Source organism: Cucurbita pepo, chromosome LG03, assembly GCF_002806865.2.
Source record: "Cucurbita pepo subsp. pepo cultivar mu-cu-16 chromosome LG03, ASM280686v2, whole genome shotgun sequence".
NCBI classification, from domain to species: Eukaryota; Viridiplantae; Streptophyta; class Magnoliopsida; order Cucurbitales; family Cucurbitaceae; genus Cucurbita; species Cucurbita pepo.
The window spans coordinates 3,682,667-3,702,487 of NC_036640.1; the positions used below are offsets into that span (position 1 = coordinate 3,682,667).

Genomic DNA, 19,821 nt, shown 5'->3' on the forward strand with positions numbered 1-19,821 from the left:
ACTCACTTCTCAGTAACAAGTGAGTTAAGCTTGTTCATTTTCGCATCGCCTATAGCTAAGCGACGTATGCTCGAGCCTCTGGCCCCGGTTCAAGAAAAAAGTTTTAGCAAACGGGGCAGAGAGTTTTGAAAGTAAGATTTGAAAAATTGAAATGGGTATTATATGGGAATGTAAGCAAAAGGCAACAACAACGTCTTACTCCATATAAGTATGGAAAAGTTAACAACTAGTCATATCGCTTACAGTACATTTTGAGGCCTTTCATGTTTGGCAGCATAGACATGATTTTTCCGAAACGTCGTACTCCCTAGAAATACAAAAGTAAAATACTACAACATGGAAAGAGATAAAGGGTTTTGACTTGTCATGAATATGCGGCCATGGGCAACACGCCTTTGACGAGCATGACCATGACATGGAGCTGGCAAATAAGGTGATATGACTTGGATTGTAGTGTTATTTTTGTTGTTTGTACTTTGTGGTCAACAAATCATGTATTGACGGAGTTCGTACACTCATAACGATCGTGTACCTGAGCTCGTACCTAGTATGCAAGTGTCATGGCATTACCCAGGTTAATTGGAGTTCGAGCACGATTCCCTTGTCGATTGGGCTACGTGACAAGTTTCAATTTGTCCGATAACATCCAAAATATAAAAAAGATATAATATATATATATAAAAAAAATGTATGAGAATGAAGAATAAAATAAATGGCATAGAGACAGAGACGAAAGCAAGAATACGCGAGAACAAATACTAATCTTGATAAACCAAACCACACAAACAAATTAGATTACGTAGAGTACGCACGAACAAATATTAAACTTGATAAACCAATCCACGCAGACAAATTCGACATTCAAAAGTACGTGAGAGTTAACTAGTATGGTCTCATCAATGCAACTCTTATGCCTTAGCATGAAAAATTATTTGGCAATTCAAAAGTACGTGAGAGTTAACTAGTATGGTCTCATCAATGCAACTCTTATGCCTTAGCATGAAAAATTATTTGGCAAAAGTAATTATTAGAACAGAGGCAGATTTTTTAATCCATGTCAAATCATTGTTCATCTTCACTATGACATTTTTCCTTGTCAGAGATTTAGAAGAAACTCGACAATTCACTCATTCGGGTGTCTTGGCCTATGCCTTTACTGGTTGCACTGCAACTGAGTAGCTAGGTGGCCATGGATTCTTGTTGAATGCCAAAGCTTTCACATGGACGGATAAGAATCAGTGTGTTCCAAATGAACCTGTTGCCAAGAAGATTCAAAAAATGTCGTGAAGATTCAAACAAATATGTCAACAACAGAATTCGAATCTACACGCGGAGAGCTGAATTGATTGAATTGATTTCAAACCTGTCATATTATCCACTCAAACCCATCAACCTGGGTTAGAAAGAACTATTTTTAATTTCATAAATTGAATAAATCTCGTTCACAACGTCTTTTCATTTGTTGAAAGACTATAAATACCCATATTGTCTTTTGTTGAAAGACTATAAATACCCATAATATGTTAGGTAAAATTCAGATTCGTAGATGAATGTAATTCAGATCTCAAATTGAGACGTTTCCCTAAGAAATCCGAGCATCATATTTGTCATTTCTAAGTTTCAAGCAATTCGTAACAGAATTGCACCTGAGCCATTCAATCAAGTATTGATAGGTTCGATCATGGATGACTCAATTTAGAACAAGGATCATGGATGACTCAATTTAGAACAAGGTTTTCAAATCTCGATTGTAAGAGGTAATCTAATTCTAGCCTTATTGCCTTATCTCTTGGTTGATCCAAATTTCGTATAAGGAGGTGTTAATTACTTTGAATCAAAGGTTCTTGCTTCAACAAAAGCTTGGATCGGTAGACTAAAGATTAGGGTTGCCTTATCATGCACTCTCGCACATTGTTCCATACTATAGAAAAACACAGGAACAGCAGGGTAACCACAAGAAATTGAAGAGTTTACTATTAAACATTATGAAACAGCTACCATTCATTCAAATAACAGTTGGGCTATTGAGTTAAAAGGAAAGAACTGTACCTACAAGAGCTGCCTCACAATCAAGTTGAACACAGCTCCAAGGTTCACTGAATAAAAACTAGTTCAATCAGGTGCAAATTGACTCCAAATCAGCCAAGTAAGTCTGCCACACTAAACATTGCCCAATGAAGGTTTCTGAACTCAACCCGCATGCTTCTAATACGCGTGTAAGAGGGAGGAAGACTGGGCCAGAGAGACCTCAGTCTCGCCCTTCGACGTTGTACAAGAGGTCGGCCTCGAGAATTTAACGAGCTGGTCAAAATCGAAGATGGGTTAGAGGTACTTTCCCTGACCTCATGGCAATGGAGATACTTAAAAGAGAGGTCATCCAACTTAAAAACCTACCTAATTCATAGCATAGTGAGCAGAGACCTAAATTTACAATGAGTAACGTTATTTCATAGATAATATCTTACACATCGAATATGTCAGAGTATCTTATAAAAACACAAGCACAACTTATATTCCTTTGGAAGTACCTTGAAGAGACCCCCAATGGCAGATCGGCACATCGGCAGAACAGCCTCAAGTTCGACATATATATGTACAATCGTGCAGGTAAAATATTCATCAAACATGTTCTAAAGGGTATACCTCAATAGCACTCTGGCGCCCTGTTCATCAGAGATGAGACACCAATCAATCTGGAGCAAGCAAACGACTGCATTTACTAGAAAGGTTTAGCAGTATTTCAACGTACAGTAGATTAGATTTGTAAATATGTAAAGAATTTATACCAAGAACTCTCAAGTTTCAATCAATATTTTCTCGAGCATATTTGCTTGTTCGTCCATATTGCAAACAAACTTGGGTACAAATAGATGCCAGGCTTTATCGTCTACAACTCCGCTCGAGATGAACATCAAAAGAATATTCAAGAATTCTCCTTCTTTTCCCAACTTGAGGAGCCCTTCAGCCAAAATTGAGTAAGTTGACTCATTTGGCAAGCATCCCTTATCCAACATCTCCTCCGCTACTTTAATCACTTCCTCAGCTTTACCAACTTTAAGAAATCCTTTTATCAGCATGTTATAAGTAAATTCATTAGGCATACAACCCTTTTCCAACATGTCATCCCACAACCTAGCGGCTTCACACAACTCCCCCATCTCACACATCCCTGCAATAAGCGTGTTATAAGTTAATAAACTCGGAATCGATCCCCTCTCGAACTCGTTAAATAAGTTTCTTGCTTCCCATATATTCCCCTCCTTACAAAGCCAATGAATAAGGGTACTTGTAATAGCATTATCCGGAGTACAGTTCTTACTCAAAAGCTTCCCCCACAGCTTACAACCTTCCTTTACCCTCCCCTCGCCGCACAAAACATCGATCACCTTACAGCAAAGTGCTGAGCTTGGTACATACTTCTTTTCAAGCATATCATTAAGCAGGTTAAGTGCTTCGCCAGACTTCTTCTCCCTACAATAAGCTTCAATAATGACTCCATAAGTAATATCATTTGGCTCAACCCCATTTTCTTCCATTTCATCCATCACCTTTACAGCTTCAGTGAATCTACCTAGCTTAATGTACCCATTCATTAAAATTGTATAAGTAGTCGCATCAGGAAGCCAACCATGATCAAAAAGCTCACCAAAAACTCTCTTGGCACTTACCATATCGCCTCTTGCGACATAACCACCTAAGATTGTAGTATAAGTAACCACATTTGGAACCATACCCATAGCAGGCATTTCGTCAGACACCTTCCGTGCACCCTCGACATCATTCTTTTCGCAAAGCGCTTTGATCAAAATATTACAAGTAAACACATTAGGCACGACCCCAAATTTGGATCTCGAATGCTTAAACAACAAATGTACCAAAGAAAACCGTTTGTTCTGCACCAAAGCATTGAGCAACGTGTTCAACGACCTCACCGAGCGTCGAACACCGAAGGTTTGAATACGTAGAAACATTTTCACAGCCATTTTCGGCCGGCCCGCAAGCCCATAGTTTCTAATCACAGAAATGAACAAATCCTCACCGCAATTGATACCAGAATTCTTCAATTCCCCAAGCAAAGACTCGACAGGCTCAAAAGCTCGAGCGCGAGAGAGACGATGAATGATCGCATGATAAGTATCGTAATTATGGGAAAATCCGGGATGATATTTGCCGGCGTAGTGGAAGATTTGAAGGGCGAGGTCGAGATTCTGTTGGCGAATGATCATAGCGACGAGGCGCTTGGGATAGAGACGCTGCGGCCAGGGCTTGATCGGCGGCGTGACGGTGTAGGATTGAACAGAAGAATCAACGGTGAAGATGAAACGAAGAGGAAGATTGGAAATTGGGCTATGGAGTGAAGTTGGAAAGAATTTGTTGTAGCGCAAGCAGTGCCACATGATTGATACTTGAAAATTTGAGGTTGAAGAAAGATATGGGTCTGTTCCTTACACATGGAAAGCTGCCATCGCCGCCGACAACACACAGTAGTAAGGTTCTGGCGCGGTCCCAATCGCAAGGGAAGGCGAGGGCGAAGGCAAGATGACGACGACGACGAAGAATGGGCTTTCTGTTCGAACCTGAATGCGAGCTTGGACTTGGAAGAGGAGGGAAACGGGTTTGGGCCACTGAGCCTGTAGCCAGTTGCAGTAATTATTTAAAATATATTTTAGAGTAATTTTAAAATTATTTAAATATATATTTTTGGAGAGGATAAAATAAATTTTTTTTTTAAAATAAAATCAAATTTTCTACTAATACTTTTGGAACTCTTTAAATATAGATTCTTCAAAAATAATTTTAAAAATAAATTCAAAATTTAAAGTATTTTTTTATTTATTAAGATTTTGTAAAATAATTCTTGTTGTTGTTTAAAATAATTAATGTTACTCATGTGCTTGTAAATAAACTTGAATTTGTTTTAATAATTTTTTTTTTTTTTTAAATTGGATATAGATTTGTTATAAAATTTTAAATTTTCACTTTTATATATATATATATATATATATATATATATATATATATATATAATATATATATATGGTCTCCTATCTAAATCATCTCAAGTCCGCTGATAATGACAACTATCTGAGCTAGATTTCTCTCGCATATCCAATTTGAGTGCCTCAAATAAATAAATATAAAAATATATATATCGACTCTCCTACCTAAATCATCAAAATTAGGTTATTACCGATATTACCGAGAGAGCTCGCATATTGCACAATACTTTAATTGATAGTGACAGCTATCTGAGCTAGATTTCAATGAGTATCTCCAGTGATGAGTATCTCTGGTGGTTCCATTTTGGGCATGTAAATGCTGGTCCTCAAATGGTCTACGTCTTTTTTTGTAAAGACCAAGGCCCAAAAACACCGTTAGAAGATATTGTCTTCTTTGGGCTTTCCTTTTCGAGCTTCCCCTCAAGGCTTTAAGAGGCTTTAAAACGCTCTAGGAAAAATGGTGTTTTATTCTTCTCCTCATCCAATGTGGGACATCACATTTTTGGACTTCAAAAGAACAAAAAGTAGATGGGAGAAGGTCAAATATACTCGAAATGAAAGAGGTTATCAATGGGAGAAATCCATATGCGGTACTTCGGTCGGGAGTTGTAATAAGGGTGCCCAGACATAGTATCCTTTCTGGTGTAGTATAATGATGAGGTATCTTTTGATGTGGTTTCTGAGGGTCGTGTTGTGTGTGTGTTTTGTGTTTGATAGAGTAACTGAGGATCTGATAGTGTGTTGTTAAGTGTGTTATTTGAGTGTTGTGTGAGTGTCTGTGTCTGTGACTATGAGTAAGTGTATGGGTTTGGAAGGGTGTGTTGTTGATTTGTGGAGATGTTAAAGAGTATTGTAGTAAGTTCAGTTGCCCTAGAGGGGGCGTTTTCTCGTAAGTCCTTTTATGACGTTAAAAAGAACAAAAGTAGACATTTGATATCATCAGGCCATAAGCTCAACATTACTGACATTTTTGTCAAAACTTCCCTTATAACTTCACTGACTGACTTCTACATTACAAAACTCACAAACAAACAAAAATTGTTGAACAAAACATCAAAACTCAATATATTTGGGGTAGGAAAACTCCAGCATGATGATGTTATTATGTCAATTCACTCTCACATTTATATTTACTACTACGCCGCAATGGTTAAAAAGGATGAACCAAAACTTGAAGCTAAAATCATGTGGTTAGCTTCTGAGTAGAACTTACAGCATTAATATGCTGAAGATGTAATGCTTCCAATAACCCTTTCCATGTTTCTCCCGGCCCTCCTGTTACTTGGAAGTCCACAAGTTTCCTCTGTCCTCTGTAGTACTCTTCCAATGGCTTCCTCTGAAATCATATGGAATTCAAATTTCGTCTTTCAGAAGGTTTTTCTTACTTCGAAACTAGTTTTCAGACAATAAATACTTGAAGTTCTTCGATTTTTTTACTTGGAAGCTTAAACAGGATACCGAAAAACAAAAAATAAAGAACAGAAATGGTTATATCAATGGTTATCAAATGGGGTTTCGATTTTTCACCTAGAAGCTTAACTACATGACTTTGAAAAGATTTCTCCGAACACAGCGTGCTAGGTGTCACAATCGCACTTTTCTAACAAGCATGACCGTGAGACTAGGCACATTTCTTAGCCTCGATGCAACAAAATGTGTGCCTCATCACCACATAATGCTAATGCAACGTCCCAACCACTGGTAGTAGATAATGTCCTCTTTGGGTTTCCCTTTCAAGCTTCTCCTCAATGTTTTTAAATCGTGTATGCTAAGAAGAGGTTTTCACACCCTTATAAAGAATGTTTCGTTCTCCTCTAAATCCGATGTGGGATCTCGTAGCTAAATTGCAGGGCTTACTATTGAATATAAACTATTGGAATGCCTACTTAAAAATTGAACGTTACCTGCTCCATAGATGTCATTTCTTTCCAGGAATATTCTGTAGTAGCAGAAAGGCATTTCGGCTCTTTGTCCAGTGGCTGGAGATTTTGACTGCTCCCAGAGCTGCATATGGTGCTATATTCATGAAAGCCAGAAAAGTTTCCAGAACCCAGATTCTTTCTAATCAAGGGCTCTTCAGTGGTTTTGAAATTAATGACCAAATCAATATCTGCAGTTCGGTCAAGAATCTCCTGCAAAGATGATCCACCCATTCAAAAGCAAAACATTTAATAATGCCATTGAAGAATCACGAAATAGAGTTTTAGGCATATCATTGAAAATGGAGAAGAAATGTCAAATCTGTTCTTGGGAAGAGAGACATACTGCTTGATTCCTTGTTCTTGGAATTCCTTCAAGAATGAAGCCCGATTCACCATTGCAATACCCTTCTTCTAGCCTCTTTGACAACAGTCTGAAAATGATTTCTTCCAAAACAGGCTTTCCTTCATTGATTGAACTAGCAATCTGAAATGGAGGAAAGGGAACAGAACAATTGAGACTATCTCATTATACAAACCAACAAGAAGTAGAAATTACACAAATTTATTTCACAATGTTTCACAATATTCCTGGTTTATCATCAATTACGCAGAAACAAGATTCTTAACAATCATTTTATCATACAAATTAGAAATCTAGAAATTAGAAAGACGTCAAAATGCAGAAAGTACATGCATTCCACCGCCAAATTTCACCTACTAAATATCTACTTCAAGTGAAACTTTACACATAGAAATTAGAAAGAAGAACAAGAACCTGCTGGTAGATAGAAGACCGAGGATTGAGCTCCTGACGAACAAGACTCCCCATGGAAATATGAGGAACATCGAGAAGCTTCGAGAGCCTCTCTGCATAAACATGCTTCTTCGACCCAGGGTCTCCCAAAACCACCCACTGCACTCCTCTTCTCGGCATCCACCCTCGAGATTCCGCCATCGCCCTGCCCTGGCTCCGATCCCCACTCACTCTCTCGAATTCCTCGTCGTCCTCATAGTAATCGTAATCCACCTCCAGTGCCGCCGCAGATCCATACGCTCTTCTCGCGATCGGAGACTCACGGAAACAGCGGATCGGCCGCGCCACCGCGCTGAGGCGGCTGAGGACGGACATGGCGGCGGCGAAGTTTGGGGTTTAAGACGTAAAAAAAGGAAAATAGAAGAAGAAGAAGAAGAAAACAACGAACTTCAACGTTTCCACATAAATGGAAAAAAGAGGTTTAAGACGTGAAATAATAACTAAATGCCATTGGATTGTCTCTTATTTACAGAATTGCCATTTCTCTCTTCCAATGTTTTAGGGTTCTCTTGGCGAGCCAACGTGCCACGTGTAATTCTGTCATTAGTCATTGCTGATGTCTTTTAAAAACTTTAAATCCATAATTTCATGGTGCCACGTGTCATGTATACATGCCACAATCTATAAATATGTTTTTTTTAGAAAATTAATTATTTTAAAAAAATTATATAATTTTTTTTTTTTTTTTTTAACGAGTTATCAAATATTATAACATTCACTAAATTCCCCATTAGAATTCCCGTCCCAATTTCTGTAAAAATAAATAAGACATTTCGAGGAGATAGGAAATGAAATAGGTGGCAGAAATGGGGACGGATGTTGACATATCAGAGGAGCGGTTCGATCCATTACGATATAATTTAATAATACATTTGTTGATTTTATAAACAATTGGGCTAACTTGATCCACTTAACTTGTGTTTCAGTGGGCTACGGCCCAATTTATTCACTGAGGCCCATGTTTCCGGCCCATGATTATGGGCCGGCCTTCTATTGCATATAGCGATGAGGACATATATGTCTTTTTCATCAATATTTAAGACTATTTTTTGGTTGAATAATGTTTATCAAACGTTTTACCAATATAATATCTAAAATTATACCTATCGGACTGGAAACAATAAATATCGTCACTGATCTGATAAACCTCTTTCGGCTTCCTCTCGTTTAAATAGTAACTTTTTTTTAAACCGGTTCGAGGAAAGTCCACGTAGGACTTGAACGCCACATATTAAATGGACATTTCTAGTAAGACGTCTGCAATAATTTTTTTTCCAATTCAATGGAGTTTTGATTAAACCAACAAAAATGAGCCGCCCATTTTAGACTTTAGGGCCTCCCGTGGCCCACGTGTTCGACCCCTGTACTTATTTTGGATAACTCAATAAGTTTCTTAAAAGTTATAAAAGGACTAAAGTGCAATAATTGATAATTTTTTTTACCCACTTTCCTCGGTCGATATATCTAATTTTAATGTCTCCGACTCTTATATTTAAAAATTTAAAAATATATGGTTAATTTTATAATAAAACCGTTAGTATTTTATTTTAAAAATAATTTTAAAATTAAAATTTTTTTTATTAATATTCTTTCACGTTTAAAAAAGTTTTATTTTTATGGATAATTTTGTTAATTTAACTAAATAATAATTATTAACAAACGAGTTATTTGGCTATTTAGGCAAGAAAATCCATGTCACTTTCTCTCTCCTACCTGTCATGATTGGGTCAACATGGTAAAGTAAACTTTTAAGGAGGGGTTTTATTGTAATAATAAGAAAAATTAGGACCAATCTGAAATATATTTTTTTATTAGAAAAAAACACGTGGATTATATTAAGGCTTGCCGACATACATAATTCTTCTCCCAATTTTCTTTTTATAATATTAATCAATTACTTTTCTCTTCTTCTTTTATTGTTTTTTTTTCGAATAAAAATTAATTTTATTTTAAGAATTTATGTAAGAATTCAATTAAATTTTACCAAATGTAAATATTATAATAAATAAATTATGAAAAAAATATTTTAAAAAAATTAAAAAATTATATGGAAAGGAGATGATTCAACCAGTTGACTTTATATTATTGAAATAATTCGTCCATATAATATAAATAATTATTGTACTACAAATTTAATTACTTTCGACTATAACTTCGACATTTTTATGGTAGTTTATATATTAATTTATTTTTTATTTTTATAATTTTATAATTTTCCTCAAAAATGTAAATGACAAATTTAGCAATGGTTAACTTTATTGCAATCATCCTCTAAAAAAAAAAAAAAAAAAAAAAAATTATTGCAATAATAATTAAAGGAATAATTGGAGTTTTAATAAATAAAAATATAAAATTATTATTTATTTATTTGTAGGAATAAAATGCAATAATTAAAAATCACTAATTCATTTATTTTTTAAAAGAATATATTTTATGAAAATTATATTATTTTCTTATAGCTCAATAGATATTTTTTAAAATATATATATATATATATATATATATATAATAATTTTCTAGAAATATAAATAGTCATTTTCATCAATTTAATAATTATATAAAACAAGACTGCACCATGAAATTAAAAAGAAATAAATAAATTAGCATAAAATAAAATAAAAAGAGTCATATTCTATGGGTTGAAAAGGTGTATTATTAGATTTTGATCAAATCTAAATAATAATATTATTTTATATTCTAATATTAAAGTCAAATAAAACACCTCACTATTCTTGATTTTTTTTTCCATTAAATTAAATTAATTATTAAAATATAATATATGCTCGAGAACTAAGAAGTTGACCTTAAAAAATATTAGTTTTGTCTGATAGGTCCTTCAATTTTAATGACGTGTATCATACGTGTCTCGAGACTTTTTATTTTAATGTTTAATATATTTAAAAAAAATTAAATTGGTAAATTCCAACAAATTTTTAATTTTAAAATTAAACAAAGACTTTTAGCCTATTTCCTTTTTATTTATTTATTTATTTTGAAATTGTTACTCAAAAAATAATAATAATAATAAAATAAATGCCACGTGGAACAACTCAGAACTCCAAGAGAAATTCAAACTTTGCTTGATGCCTAAAATCACCGAGTTATAGGATGCCATTGACCATCGTCGTTCATTTAATCATGCCCATTGAGAACGGGTCTATGTGTCATTCATAACATTGGGACATCCCAAGTATCCATTTATCTAGGTTCTATCCGAGCATTGGACCCTCCTATGTCTATATCTTATCATTTACGGACTTTGTATCGAATAATGAGTGTATGATTCAACCTTCGACACATGGACTGAGATGTAATGTCGATACACTTATGTCGTCCGACACTCCTTAAAAGACCATTTAAAAAAAAGTCATCCTAGACACTCGACTTGCAATGCTCACCCTCAATGTGACACACGCATGTACTACATGATAGCTCGCTTAGACCACATGTCTCAAGAGTGGTTATATATATATATATATATATATATATATATATATATATATATATATATATATATATATATATTTAATGTAATTTTAAAAAAATAAATAGTAAGAAAGGAAAATTAAAGGCAAGTCATATGAGCACGATGTTGCAGTTCATGCTTCATTCAGCAATACATAAGCAACATGTTTGAGGGGTTTTCCAAGCACATCATGCCACCAAATACATGACATCCGAGAATACAAGCAATCGAGACGTGTTTCGTGACAAGCCACGCAAAGGTTAAAGCGATACACGAAACGACCTTCTAAGCTCATCATGCACCCAACGAGGGGTGCCGATAGAAAGGGACTAACAAGACTCAATGCTACCAGTACCCCCGTTGTTTCTTGTTTTATTTATTTATTATTATTATTAATTATCTATAATAAATAAATAGACTTTATTTTCTAATTTTCCCAATTCAGCATGACAATTAAAAAATCAAATAAAGTTATGCCATAAAAAATCAAAAGTGACTTTATATTTTAATTATAATATATATATATATATATATATATTATAGTCATTTATTTTTAAAGGTTACTAAAATTTTGGTAATGTCAAATCACAATAAAGGGCATGTTTTTGGAATTATTTAAAAAGAACAAATTATGTTAAAAAAGTTAAAATTTTCATATAATTTTAAAATAAAATAAAGTGAAATAGAAAGATGTTTTTTTATTATAAATAATAATAATAATAATAATAATATACCTTTTATTAAACTAAATTTCTATATAAAAGATTGCTTATGAATCGTGACAAATCCAAATTATTTAAAATAATTTTAAATTTTTATAAAATTCATCGATGTTATGTGTATATTAATTAGTTGAGTTATGTTTAAGGAAAAACTCAGACAGAACAATATCTATTAGATGTGGACTTTGACAGTTACGAATGGTACCAGAGTCAAGTTATGGGCAGAGTGCAGCGATGACACTGTGCCCTGAACGAGGTGGATTGAGAGATCCAGGTGGTGTGTCAATCTCTCCCTAGCAGACATGTTTGTTACAAATGGTATCAAAGTTAGGTTATGGGTAGTGTGCAGCGACGACACTGTGCCAAGGGGGTGAATTGAGAGATTCGGGTGGTGTGTTTTAGCAGACACGTAAAAACTTTGATGAGAAGCTCGAAAGGAAAAACTCAAAGAAGACAATATCAGTTAGCGGTAGACTTGGACGATTACCAATGGTATCAGAGCTAGGTTATGGGCAGTGTGCAGCAATGACACTGTGCCCTGAAGGGGGTGGATTGAGAGATCCAAGTGGTGTGTCAATCTCTCCCTACCAGACATGTTTGTTACAAATGGTATCAAAGTTAGGTTATGGGTAGTGTGCAGCGACGACATTGTGCCAAGGGGGTGAATTGAGAGATTCGGGTGGTGTGTTTTAACAGACACGTTGTAAAAACTTTGAGGGAAAGCACGAAAGGGAAAAACTCAAAGAAGACAATATCTATTAGCAATGGACTTGGACGGTTACAAATGGTATTAGAGTTATGTTTTGGGTAGTGTGCCAATGATGATGCTGTGGCTCGAAAGGGGTGGATTGTGAGATCCGGGTGGTGTGTCAGCGAGTACGTTGAGCCTCGAAAGGAAGTGAATTATGAGATCCCACGTTGATTCAAGTTGAGAACCGATGTATATGACGGTACGAAAAAAAAAAGAAAAAGAAAAAAGAAAAAAAAAAAAGCTCCCATTCACACAACATTCATTTCCAATAATGTTTGGCATTGCCCCACAAGCTAATGCAACCTTCTCCTTTCATGCCCAAATCCTCTCTCTCTCTCTGATAGTGATTGGTCTTTCAATCTCTCTTTCCATTACAACACTTCCACTACCCAAACCGTCCTCTTCTCTCCTCTTCCCACTTCTCTCTCTAAAACCCCATTTTCATTTCTTCATTTCCAATCCCTGATGATCACGCAGCCATCAATTTAAGCCAAGAACAGAGCAAAATCATCAATGGGTTCCTGTGTTTCAATCCATAGAAACTCCGATTCCGCCGTGAAATTCCGACTCTCAAATGGTTCTAAACCCAACGGTTTGCCAATTCCTCCTTCCCCGATCAAAGACAACGACACTCCGATCATCGGAAACCCTCCCATTCACGGTGGCGTCTTCGTCAAATCTCAGAGCTCTCCTTCTCACTTCGGTACTCATCCGTTTCTTCTTCTTCTTGACTTTGTGCAAGTTTAATCGGCTTTGTTTTCTTCTTTTTGTTTCGTTTCTCTGAATTATTTCTTGCTGATTTGTTTTAGTTGAGTGATGAACTTTGCGATCTAAAGTGTTTGCTTCTTGCGTGTCCCTGATTTGACTTTGATTGCTTTCACATGATCTAACCTTGTTTTCTTTTTCTAATTCATTATCCTATAGGATCATTGTTTAATTGGAATGATAAAGTTAATCTAGGTCCCATTTGTTTTATTTTTTTATAAAAATTGAGATATCGATCTCTTTTCCAATGTAAATCCCCAGTGATTGATGAACAGGAGAAGGATTTTCCCCTTTCTTTTCGAATAATTATTCATTAAACTTAAGAGAAACCCCAGATTTCTTAGAATTGGCACAGTTCTATCTATATATTGTTATCAGTGGATTGATGGGTGTTTCTTATAATTTGTTGCATACCAGAGTTCTCTTTTGATAAGAACATTGTCATGAGTTTCTATCCATCTCACATGAAGCATGCCAGAGTTCATGGAAAGTGAGGAATGCGTACTCAACATCTTAAGTCCTTATCAGCAGGGCCACCTCTTCGGGGCTAATTGATAGCTATTACTAAGCTGCCAGTCTATTACAAGTTTAGCTTAGCCTTTCCTGTTTGGTTCATTTTGAAGAATCATTTGTTCTTGTATGATCATTTGTTCTTAGAATTGCATAGATGAAGCACTTTCTGTTCTTGGACTACTTTCACAAGGTTGCTGTTCTTCACTTATCTATGTTTGGAGTTCCATTTTTAGTGAGTCTTTGTTGCTTTATGTAACCGTCCGAGCCCATCGCTAGTGGATATTATGTAACGGTCTAAGCTCACTGCAAACCGATATTGTTCTCTTTGGGATTTCCCTTTCGGGTTTCCCCTCAATGTTTTTAAAACGCGTATGCTCGGGAGAGGTTGCCACACTTTTATAAAAAGTGTTTTGTTCTCCTCCCCATGTGGGATCTCATAATCCATCCAAAGAGGACAATATCTGCTAGCAGTGGGCTTGGACTATTACATATTGTACGCTTTGACCCGTTACATATTGCTGTCAGCCTCATGGTTTTAAAGCGTGTCTATTAGGGAAAGTTTTTCATACCAAGGAATGCTTCGTTCTCCTCTCCAACCGATGTGGGATCTCACAATCTACCCCCTTGGAGGCCAGCGTCCTTGCTGGCACACCTCCCAGTGTCTGGCTTTGATACCATTTGTAACAGCCCAAGCCCACTATTACCATATATTGTCTGCTTTGGCCAATTGTGAGATCCCACATCAGTTGGAGAGGGGAACGAAGCATTCTTATAAGGGTGTGGAAACTTCTCCCTAGTAGACGCGTTTTAAAACCGTGAGGCTGACAACGATACGTAACGTGCCAAAGCAGACAATATCTACTAGCGGTGGGTTTGGGCTGTTACATGACTTTCATTCGCTGTATTAGAACACTTTCTTGCTTATATTGTCATGGTGAGTTCTTTCTTTTGTGTCCGTTCTTGAAAGAGTTCTTCACACTAGTCCTTGTGTTTATATATGTTTTGCTATCTATCTCGCCTACTTTTGTATGAACTCTGAAATGGCTGTTCTATGAACGAAGCAAGTTGATCATAGAACTTTAAACTGGTCTCATAGGTAGCAAAGATGAAGCGTTTTTCGATTCCCGAGGCTGGTTGGATTCGGATTGTGAAGATGATTTCTATAGTGTCAATGGTGGTAAGTAGTCATTAGAATTCTTTTATGCTGTTAGTCTCCTTACCTAATCAATTGCGATGGCTGCAGATTTCACCCCGTCACGAGGAAACACTCCGGTACGCACGAGCTTCTCCTCCGGTACTCCACGGATCAACCAAGTCCACGTCGTCGATGATCTAACTCCAATTGCCATGCCCAAACCATCACCAACAGGAAAGAAGAAACTGGCTGAACTTTTCAGGGATAGCTCAAGAAATGGCACTGACATACAAACCAAACCAACACTAAACGAACTCGCCCTGCAATCAAATCCCGAAACGCCTTATATGTCGGGAACAAACTCCGTATGCAGCAGCGAGAGGACCTCAAATGGAGGAGATGTCTGGATTGAAAAGGAGAAACGATTTGGATCTGCACAATGCTGCCTCCCAAGCTTGGGATCACGTCGTAGCTTCGGCGACCGGAGGAAGAAGGCAAGTCCTGCCATAGCTGTATAAACACAACGCTCGATCAAACACGCCACGAGCTGCAAATTCCCTCTGAATTTCTGCCATTGTGAGACCCCAAAGCTCATGGAGTAGCTCACAATTGTTCAGAAATGTGTAAAGTCCTGAAATATCATATACAGATATTGGTGTTGTTGAAGGCTGTGTCTATGTATAAACATGTCTTAGATTCTTAGTACATTCATATCAGAATATGTTAGAAATCAAAGAGGAGAGGAAGAAGATGAAGAAGAAGATGAAAGCAATGGGACTTTTTTGGGTTTTTCCTGAGAATTATAATAAACAACCTTTTTCATAAAAATTTAATTATCATATTCTTTTGATTTTTTCTTTAAAAAATCGAAAAAATGTCGTTCTTTATATATCAGGTATGTTCATATAACACGATGTAACGACTCAGGCCCACTGCTAGCAGATATTGTCCTTTTTGGGCTTTCCCTTCAAGGCTTTAAAACGCGTCTCTGCTAGGGGAAAGTTTCTACTACACCCTTATAAATGGCGGTTTGTTCTCCTCCCCAACCAATGTGGGACATCACAATCCACCCCCGTTCGGGGCCAGCGTTCTCGTTGGCACTCTTTCCTTCCTCCAACCGATGTGGGACCGCCCCCAAATCCACCCCCTATTTGGGGCTCAGTGTCCTTACTGGCACACCGCCTCGTGTCTACCCCTCTTCGAGGAACAACAAGAAGACTGGCATATCGTCCGTTGTCTGGCTCTAATACCATTTGTAACGACTCAGGCCCACCGCTAGCAGATATTGTCTTCTTTGGGCTTTCCCTTTCAGGCTTCCCCTCAAGGCTTTAAAACGCGTTTGCTACGGAAAGGTTTCCAGACCCTTATAAATGATGGTTTGTTCTCCTCCCCAACCAATGTGGGACAACACACCCGAGAACCCGAACAACTTGAACTATCCAACCAAAATCATTAAGGTTGAATTGGGTTGAATTTTTTGAAGGCCGAGAATTCAGGCAAGTTCGCGAGTTGACATGTTCTTGGTTAAGTCAACCCGAAAATAGGGTTACAACAACCCAACCTTACCTTACTTTTAAGATTATTACGAGTTGGGTTTAATATACATATGAACTTTCAATTTTATTTCTAATATATATACGAACTTTAACAAGTTGGTTAAGATAGGATTAAAAATAATGCATAGTTACTAGTATCAACAAGATTTGCCTTCCTTTTCCGTGGACCTCCAAGTTAAGCGTCTTTGGTGTCACAATCGCACCCTGTGGGCCTCACAATGTAATTGTTTAATACCTACTCTTGTTCTCGAGTAAGTCAGCCAACTAAACTTAGGTTATTGTTGGCATGAACGACGTATGTTCCTCAAGCCACCGACTCCACTCTTGACAAATAGTTTTAGAAAATCGAGTTCGAGGAAGTTTTGGAAAACAATTGGTAGAAAGTAATAAGTAACGACGACTTTAATAACATACAATCCATGTAGAAAAATCAACTATTAGTTACATTTCTTTACCGTACATTTTAATCTTGACAAATGTAGAAATGATTTTGACGAACGGTCAGTTTAAAGCTGACGTAAGCATGACCATCACAAGGGGCATTTAAGGTTTATAATTAGGATTAGGTAAGTAGTTTCTATAGATAATTATTGAATTATACTTTAATCCACGTGTATAAATCAAATTTATCCATTTTCCCTTTAAAAAAAAAACTGCCACGTCCTCAACGTGGGGCCCACTCTCTCTCTCTCTCTCCCATTATAAAAAGCCTTGACCAGAGAGAGATAGAGAGATAGAGGGCTAATTGAAGTAGCGACGGTGGAAATGGCCTTCTTCCGGGGGTTTTCTGTTATGATGACGGCGGCGATGGTGGTTCTCGGTGGTTGTTTCGGCGGAGGCCACGGTGGCGTCCTTGGTTCGCCGGAGGAATTGGGCATCTGTGCTTCTGCTGTTACCATTCATGGCTATATGTGCCAAGAAATTCAGGCAATACATATATATATATATATATATATATATATATATATATATATTTTTTTTTTTTTTTTAAATTTCAGAAATTAATTTTTTTTTTCTTATCTTGGATGTTTTTCAACTCATAAAAAATTAAAAAAAAATAGTTTTTAATTTTATTTTAATTTTCGTAATTGGGTAATTAATTCAAATATTTATTTAAAGAAAATTAAACCAATTCTAAATGAAAAATAAGGTTTTTTTTTCCTAATTTAAATAAACTAATAAATTGAGGCAAAGACCATTCTAATTAAAGAAATGTCTCCTAAATTTCCAATTATATAATTATGAAATGAAAACTTAAATTATTATCGGTTCTACCGTAACCCTAATTTCGATGTACATAATAGGTGACGACGAAAGATGGATATATTCTAAGCTTGCAGAGGATCCCAGAAGGTCGCTATGGAAGTGGCCGAGGTATCAAGAAACCGCCCGTCATCGTACAACATGGTATTCTTGTGGTATGTTTTCTTTATCCGTTAAATAATAAATTTAGTCGTTAAACAAATTCATATATATATATATATAACATAATCGATGCTAAAGATAATATTTTAAAATTTATTCTAATAAATTGATTTTATTGACTAATATAAACATAGTTCAGCTGAAAATAAATAATATATATATATATATATATATATATGTATGTATGTATAGATCTCGGGTTTCAAATTTTTATTAGGTGGGGTGGGACGGAAAAACTTTACTCGTCCCTATATGAGATCCCACAATCCCATATTGGTTGAGGAGGAGAACGAAACATCCCTTTGAAATAGTGTGGAAACCTTTCCTTAGTAGATACATTTTAAAGCCTTGAAGGGAAGCTCGGAAGGAAAAGTCCAAAAAAGACAATATCTACTAGCGGTGGGCTTTAAATTGAGCCGTTACAAATGGTATTAGAGCTAGACACCGGACGATGTGCTAGAGAGGAGGCTGTTTCCTGAAGAGGGTGGATAGTGTGCTAGTAAGGACGTTGGGACTTGAAATGAGGTGGATAGTGTGCAAGTAAGGACGCTGGGACTTGAAAGGGGGTGGATAGTGTGCCAGTAAGGACTCTGGGACCTAGAAGGGGATGGATAATGTGCCAGTGAGGGTCGTTGGGACCTGAAAGGGGGTGGATAGTGTGCCAGTAAAGACGCTCGGACTTGGAAGGGGATAGATAATGTGCCAGTGAGAACGTTGGGACCTAAAAGGGAGTGGATAGTGTGTGTGCTAGTAAAGACGTTGGGACCTAAAAGGGGGTGGGATAGTGTGCCAGTAAGGACGCTCGGACCTGAATGGAGGTGGATAGTGTGACAGTAAGGACGGGGCGGAGTACGATAGAGATAGGAAAGAAAATATAATCTCGTCTCGGACTTGGTTTAATTATTATTATATTGTAATTTAGTTTATAATTATATTGTGGATTTTTATTTTTATGGAGGACGGGATGTCATGGCTTCTGAACTCGCCGGAGCAGAACCTACCATTGATTCTCGCCGATAACGGCTTCGACGTTTGGATTTCCAACACACGAGGGACTAAATTCAGCCGCCGCCACACCGTCCTGAACCCCGCCGACCGGGAATTCTGGAACTGGTCATGGGACGAGCTCGCCGCCTATGAACTCCCCGCCGTCTTCGACCATGTTTCCCAACAAACTGGCCGGAAAATCCACTACGTCGGCCATTCTCTGGTGGGTTTATTTCAATTTTCCAATTTTTAATGATCGGAGTATAACCGACGGTGTTGGATCGGCAGGGGACGTTGATAATGCTAGCCTCGTTGTCGGAAGGGAGGCTGGTGAACCAGGTGCAATCGGTGGGGCTTTTGAGCCCCATCGCTTATCTCAGCCATATGACCACCGCTGTCGGAGCCTTGGCCGCCCAATCGCTCCTCGGCGAGGTGGGCGGCGATGAGTTTTGAAAATGGGTTTTATAACAGAGCACCGTCGCCACGGCGGCGTCGGCGGCGGCGGTGTGGCGTTTCTTTCTTATTGGTTAACCCTTTATTTAATGCTTCTTGCAGATTATTGAGTCGTTGGGTATTATAGAATTCAATCCAAAAGGGTAAATAGCTTATTTTCTATTTTCTTAGTAAAATAAATTAAATTAATAAAAATAATAATAAATTTTATAATTTTTTCTATAAAAAATTTTAAAAAATATCGGTTACTATACATATATATATATATATATATATATATATATATATATATATATATATATATATATATAT

The 19,821-nt window shown here is 36.7% G+C and overlaps 4 protein-coding genes across 12 annotated transcripts in view; 2 read left to right on the forward strand and 2 right to left on the reverse strand.

The window, feature by feature from the left end:
* Positions 1 to 957: 957 nt before the first annotated feature.
* LOC111791128 (pentatricopeptide repeat-containing protein At5g16420, mitochondrial) lies at positions 958 to 4,592 on the reverse strand. 9 transcript variants are annotated; one of them, XM_023672346.1, is made up of 5 exons: positions 2,787 to 4,592; positions 2,529 to 2,710; positions 2,395 to 2,421; positions 2,050 to 2,301; positions 958 to 1,255 (listed from the first exon to the last, which is right to left on the reverse strand). In XM_023672346.1, the coding sequence occupies exon 1, from the start codon at positions 4,395 to 4,397 to the stop codon at positions 2,796 to 2,798; it is 1,602 nt and encodes a 533-aa protein (XP_023528114.1). In that variant the 5' UTR covers positions 4,398 to 4,592; the 3' UTR covers positions 958 to 1,255; positions 2,050 to 2,301; positions 2,395 to 2,421; positions 2,529 to 2,710; positions 2,787 to 2,795. The 9 variants fall into 9 exon arrangements, with proteins under 9 accessions (XP_023528114.1, XP_023528118.1, XP_023528116.1 ...); XM_023672350.1 differs by lacking the exon at positions 2,395 to 2,421 and having other exon boundaries at positions 2,644 to 2,693; XM_023672348.1 differs by lacking the exon at positions 2,395 to 2,421 and having other exon boundaries at positions 2,644 to 2,710.
* Positions 4,593 to 5,962: 1,370 nt separating this feature from the next.
* Positions 5,963 to 8,118, reverse strand: LOC111791046 (probable adenylate kinase 7, mitochondrial). Its single transcript, XM_023672228.1, has 4 exons — positions 7,698 to 8,118; positions 7,266 to 7,406; positions 6,905 to 7,132; positions 5,963 to 6,336 (listed from the first exon to the last, which is right to left on the reverse strand). The coding sequence occupies exons 1-4, from the start codon at positions 8,049 to 8,051 to the stop codon at positions 6,184 to 6,186; spliced, it is 876 nt and encodes a 291-aa protein (XP_023527996.1). The 5' UTR covers positions 8,052 to 8,118; the 3' UTR covers positions 5,963 to 6,183.
* Positions 8,119 to 13,012: 4,894 nt separating this feature from the next.
* Positions 13,013 to 15,879, forward strand: LOC111791904 (uncharacterized protein At3g27210-like). Its single transcript, XM_023673418.1, has 3 exons — positions 13,013 to 13,378; positions 15,050 to 15,130; positions 15,197 to 15,879. Exons 1-3 carry the CDS (start codon positions 13,189 to 13,191, stop codon positions 15,604 to 15,606), a joined length of 681 nt encoding a protein of 226 aa, XP_023529186.1. The 5' UTR covers positions 13,013 to 13,188; the 3' UTR covers positions 15,607 to 15,879.
* Positions 15,880 to 17,400: 1,521 nt separating this feature from the next.
* LOC111790734 (triacylglycerol lipase 2-like) overlaps positions 17,401 to 19,821 on the forward strand; it is a 3,439-nt gene continuing 1,018 nt past the window's right edge. The window contains exons 1-5 of the mRNA XM_023671765.1: positions 17,401 to 17,571; positions 17,949 to 18,062; positions 19,028 to 19,279; positions 19,345 to 19,488; positions 19,612 to 19,652. Of these exons, the coding sequence (XP_023527533.1) occupies positions 17,410 to 17,571; positions 17,949 to 18,062; positions 19,028 to 19,279; positions 19,345 to 19,488; positions 19,612 to 19,652 (713 nt within the window). The 5' untranslated portion in view covers positions 17,401 to 17,409. The remainder of the gene's footprint in view (positions 17,572 to 17,948; positions 18,063 to 19,027; positions 19,280 to 19,344; positions 19,489 to 19,611; positions 19,653 to 19,821) is intronic.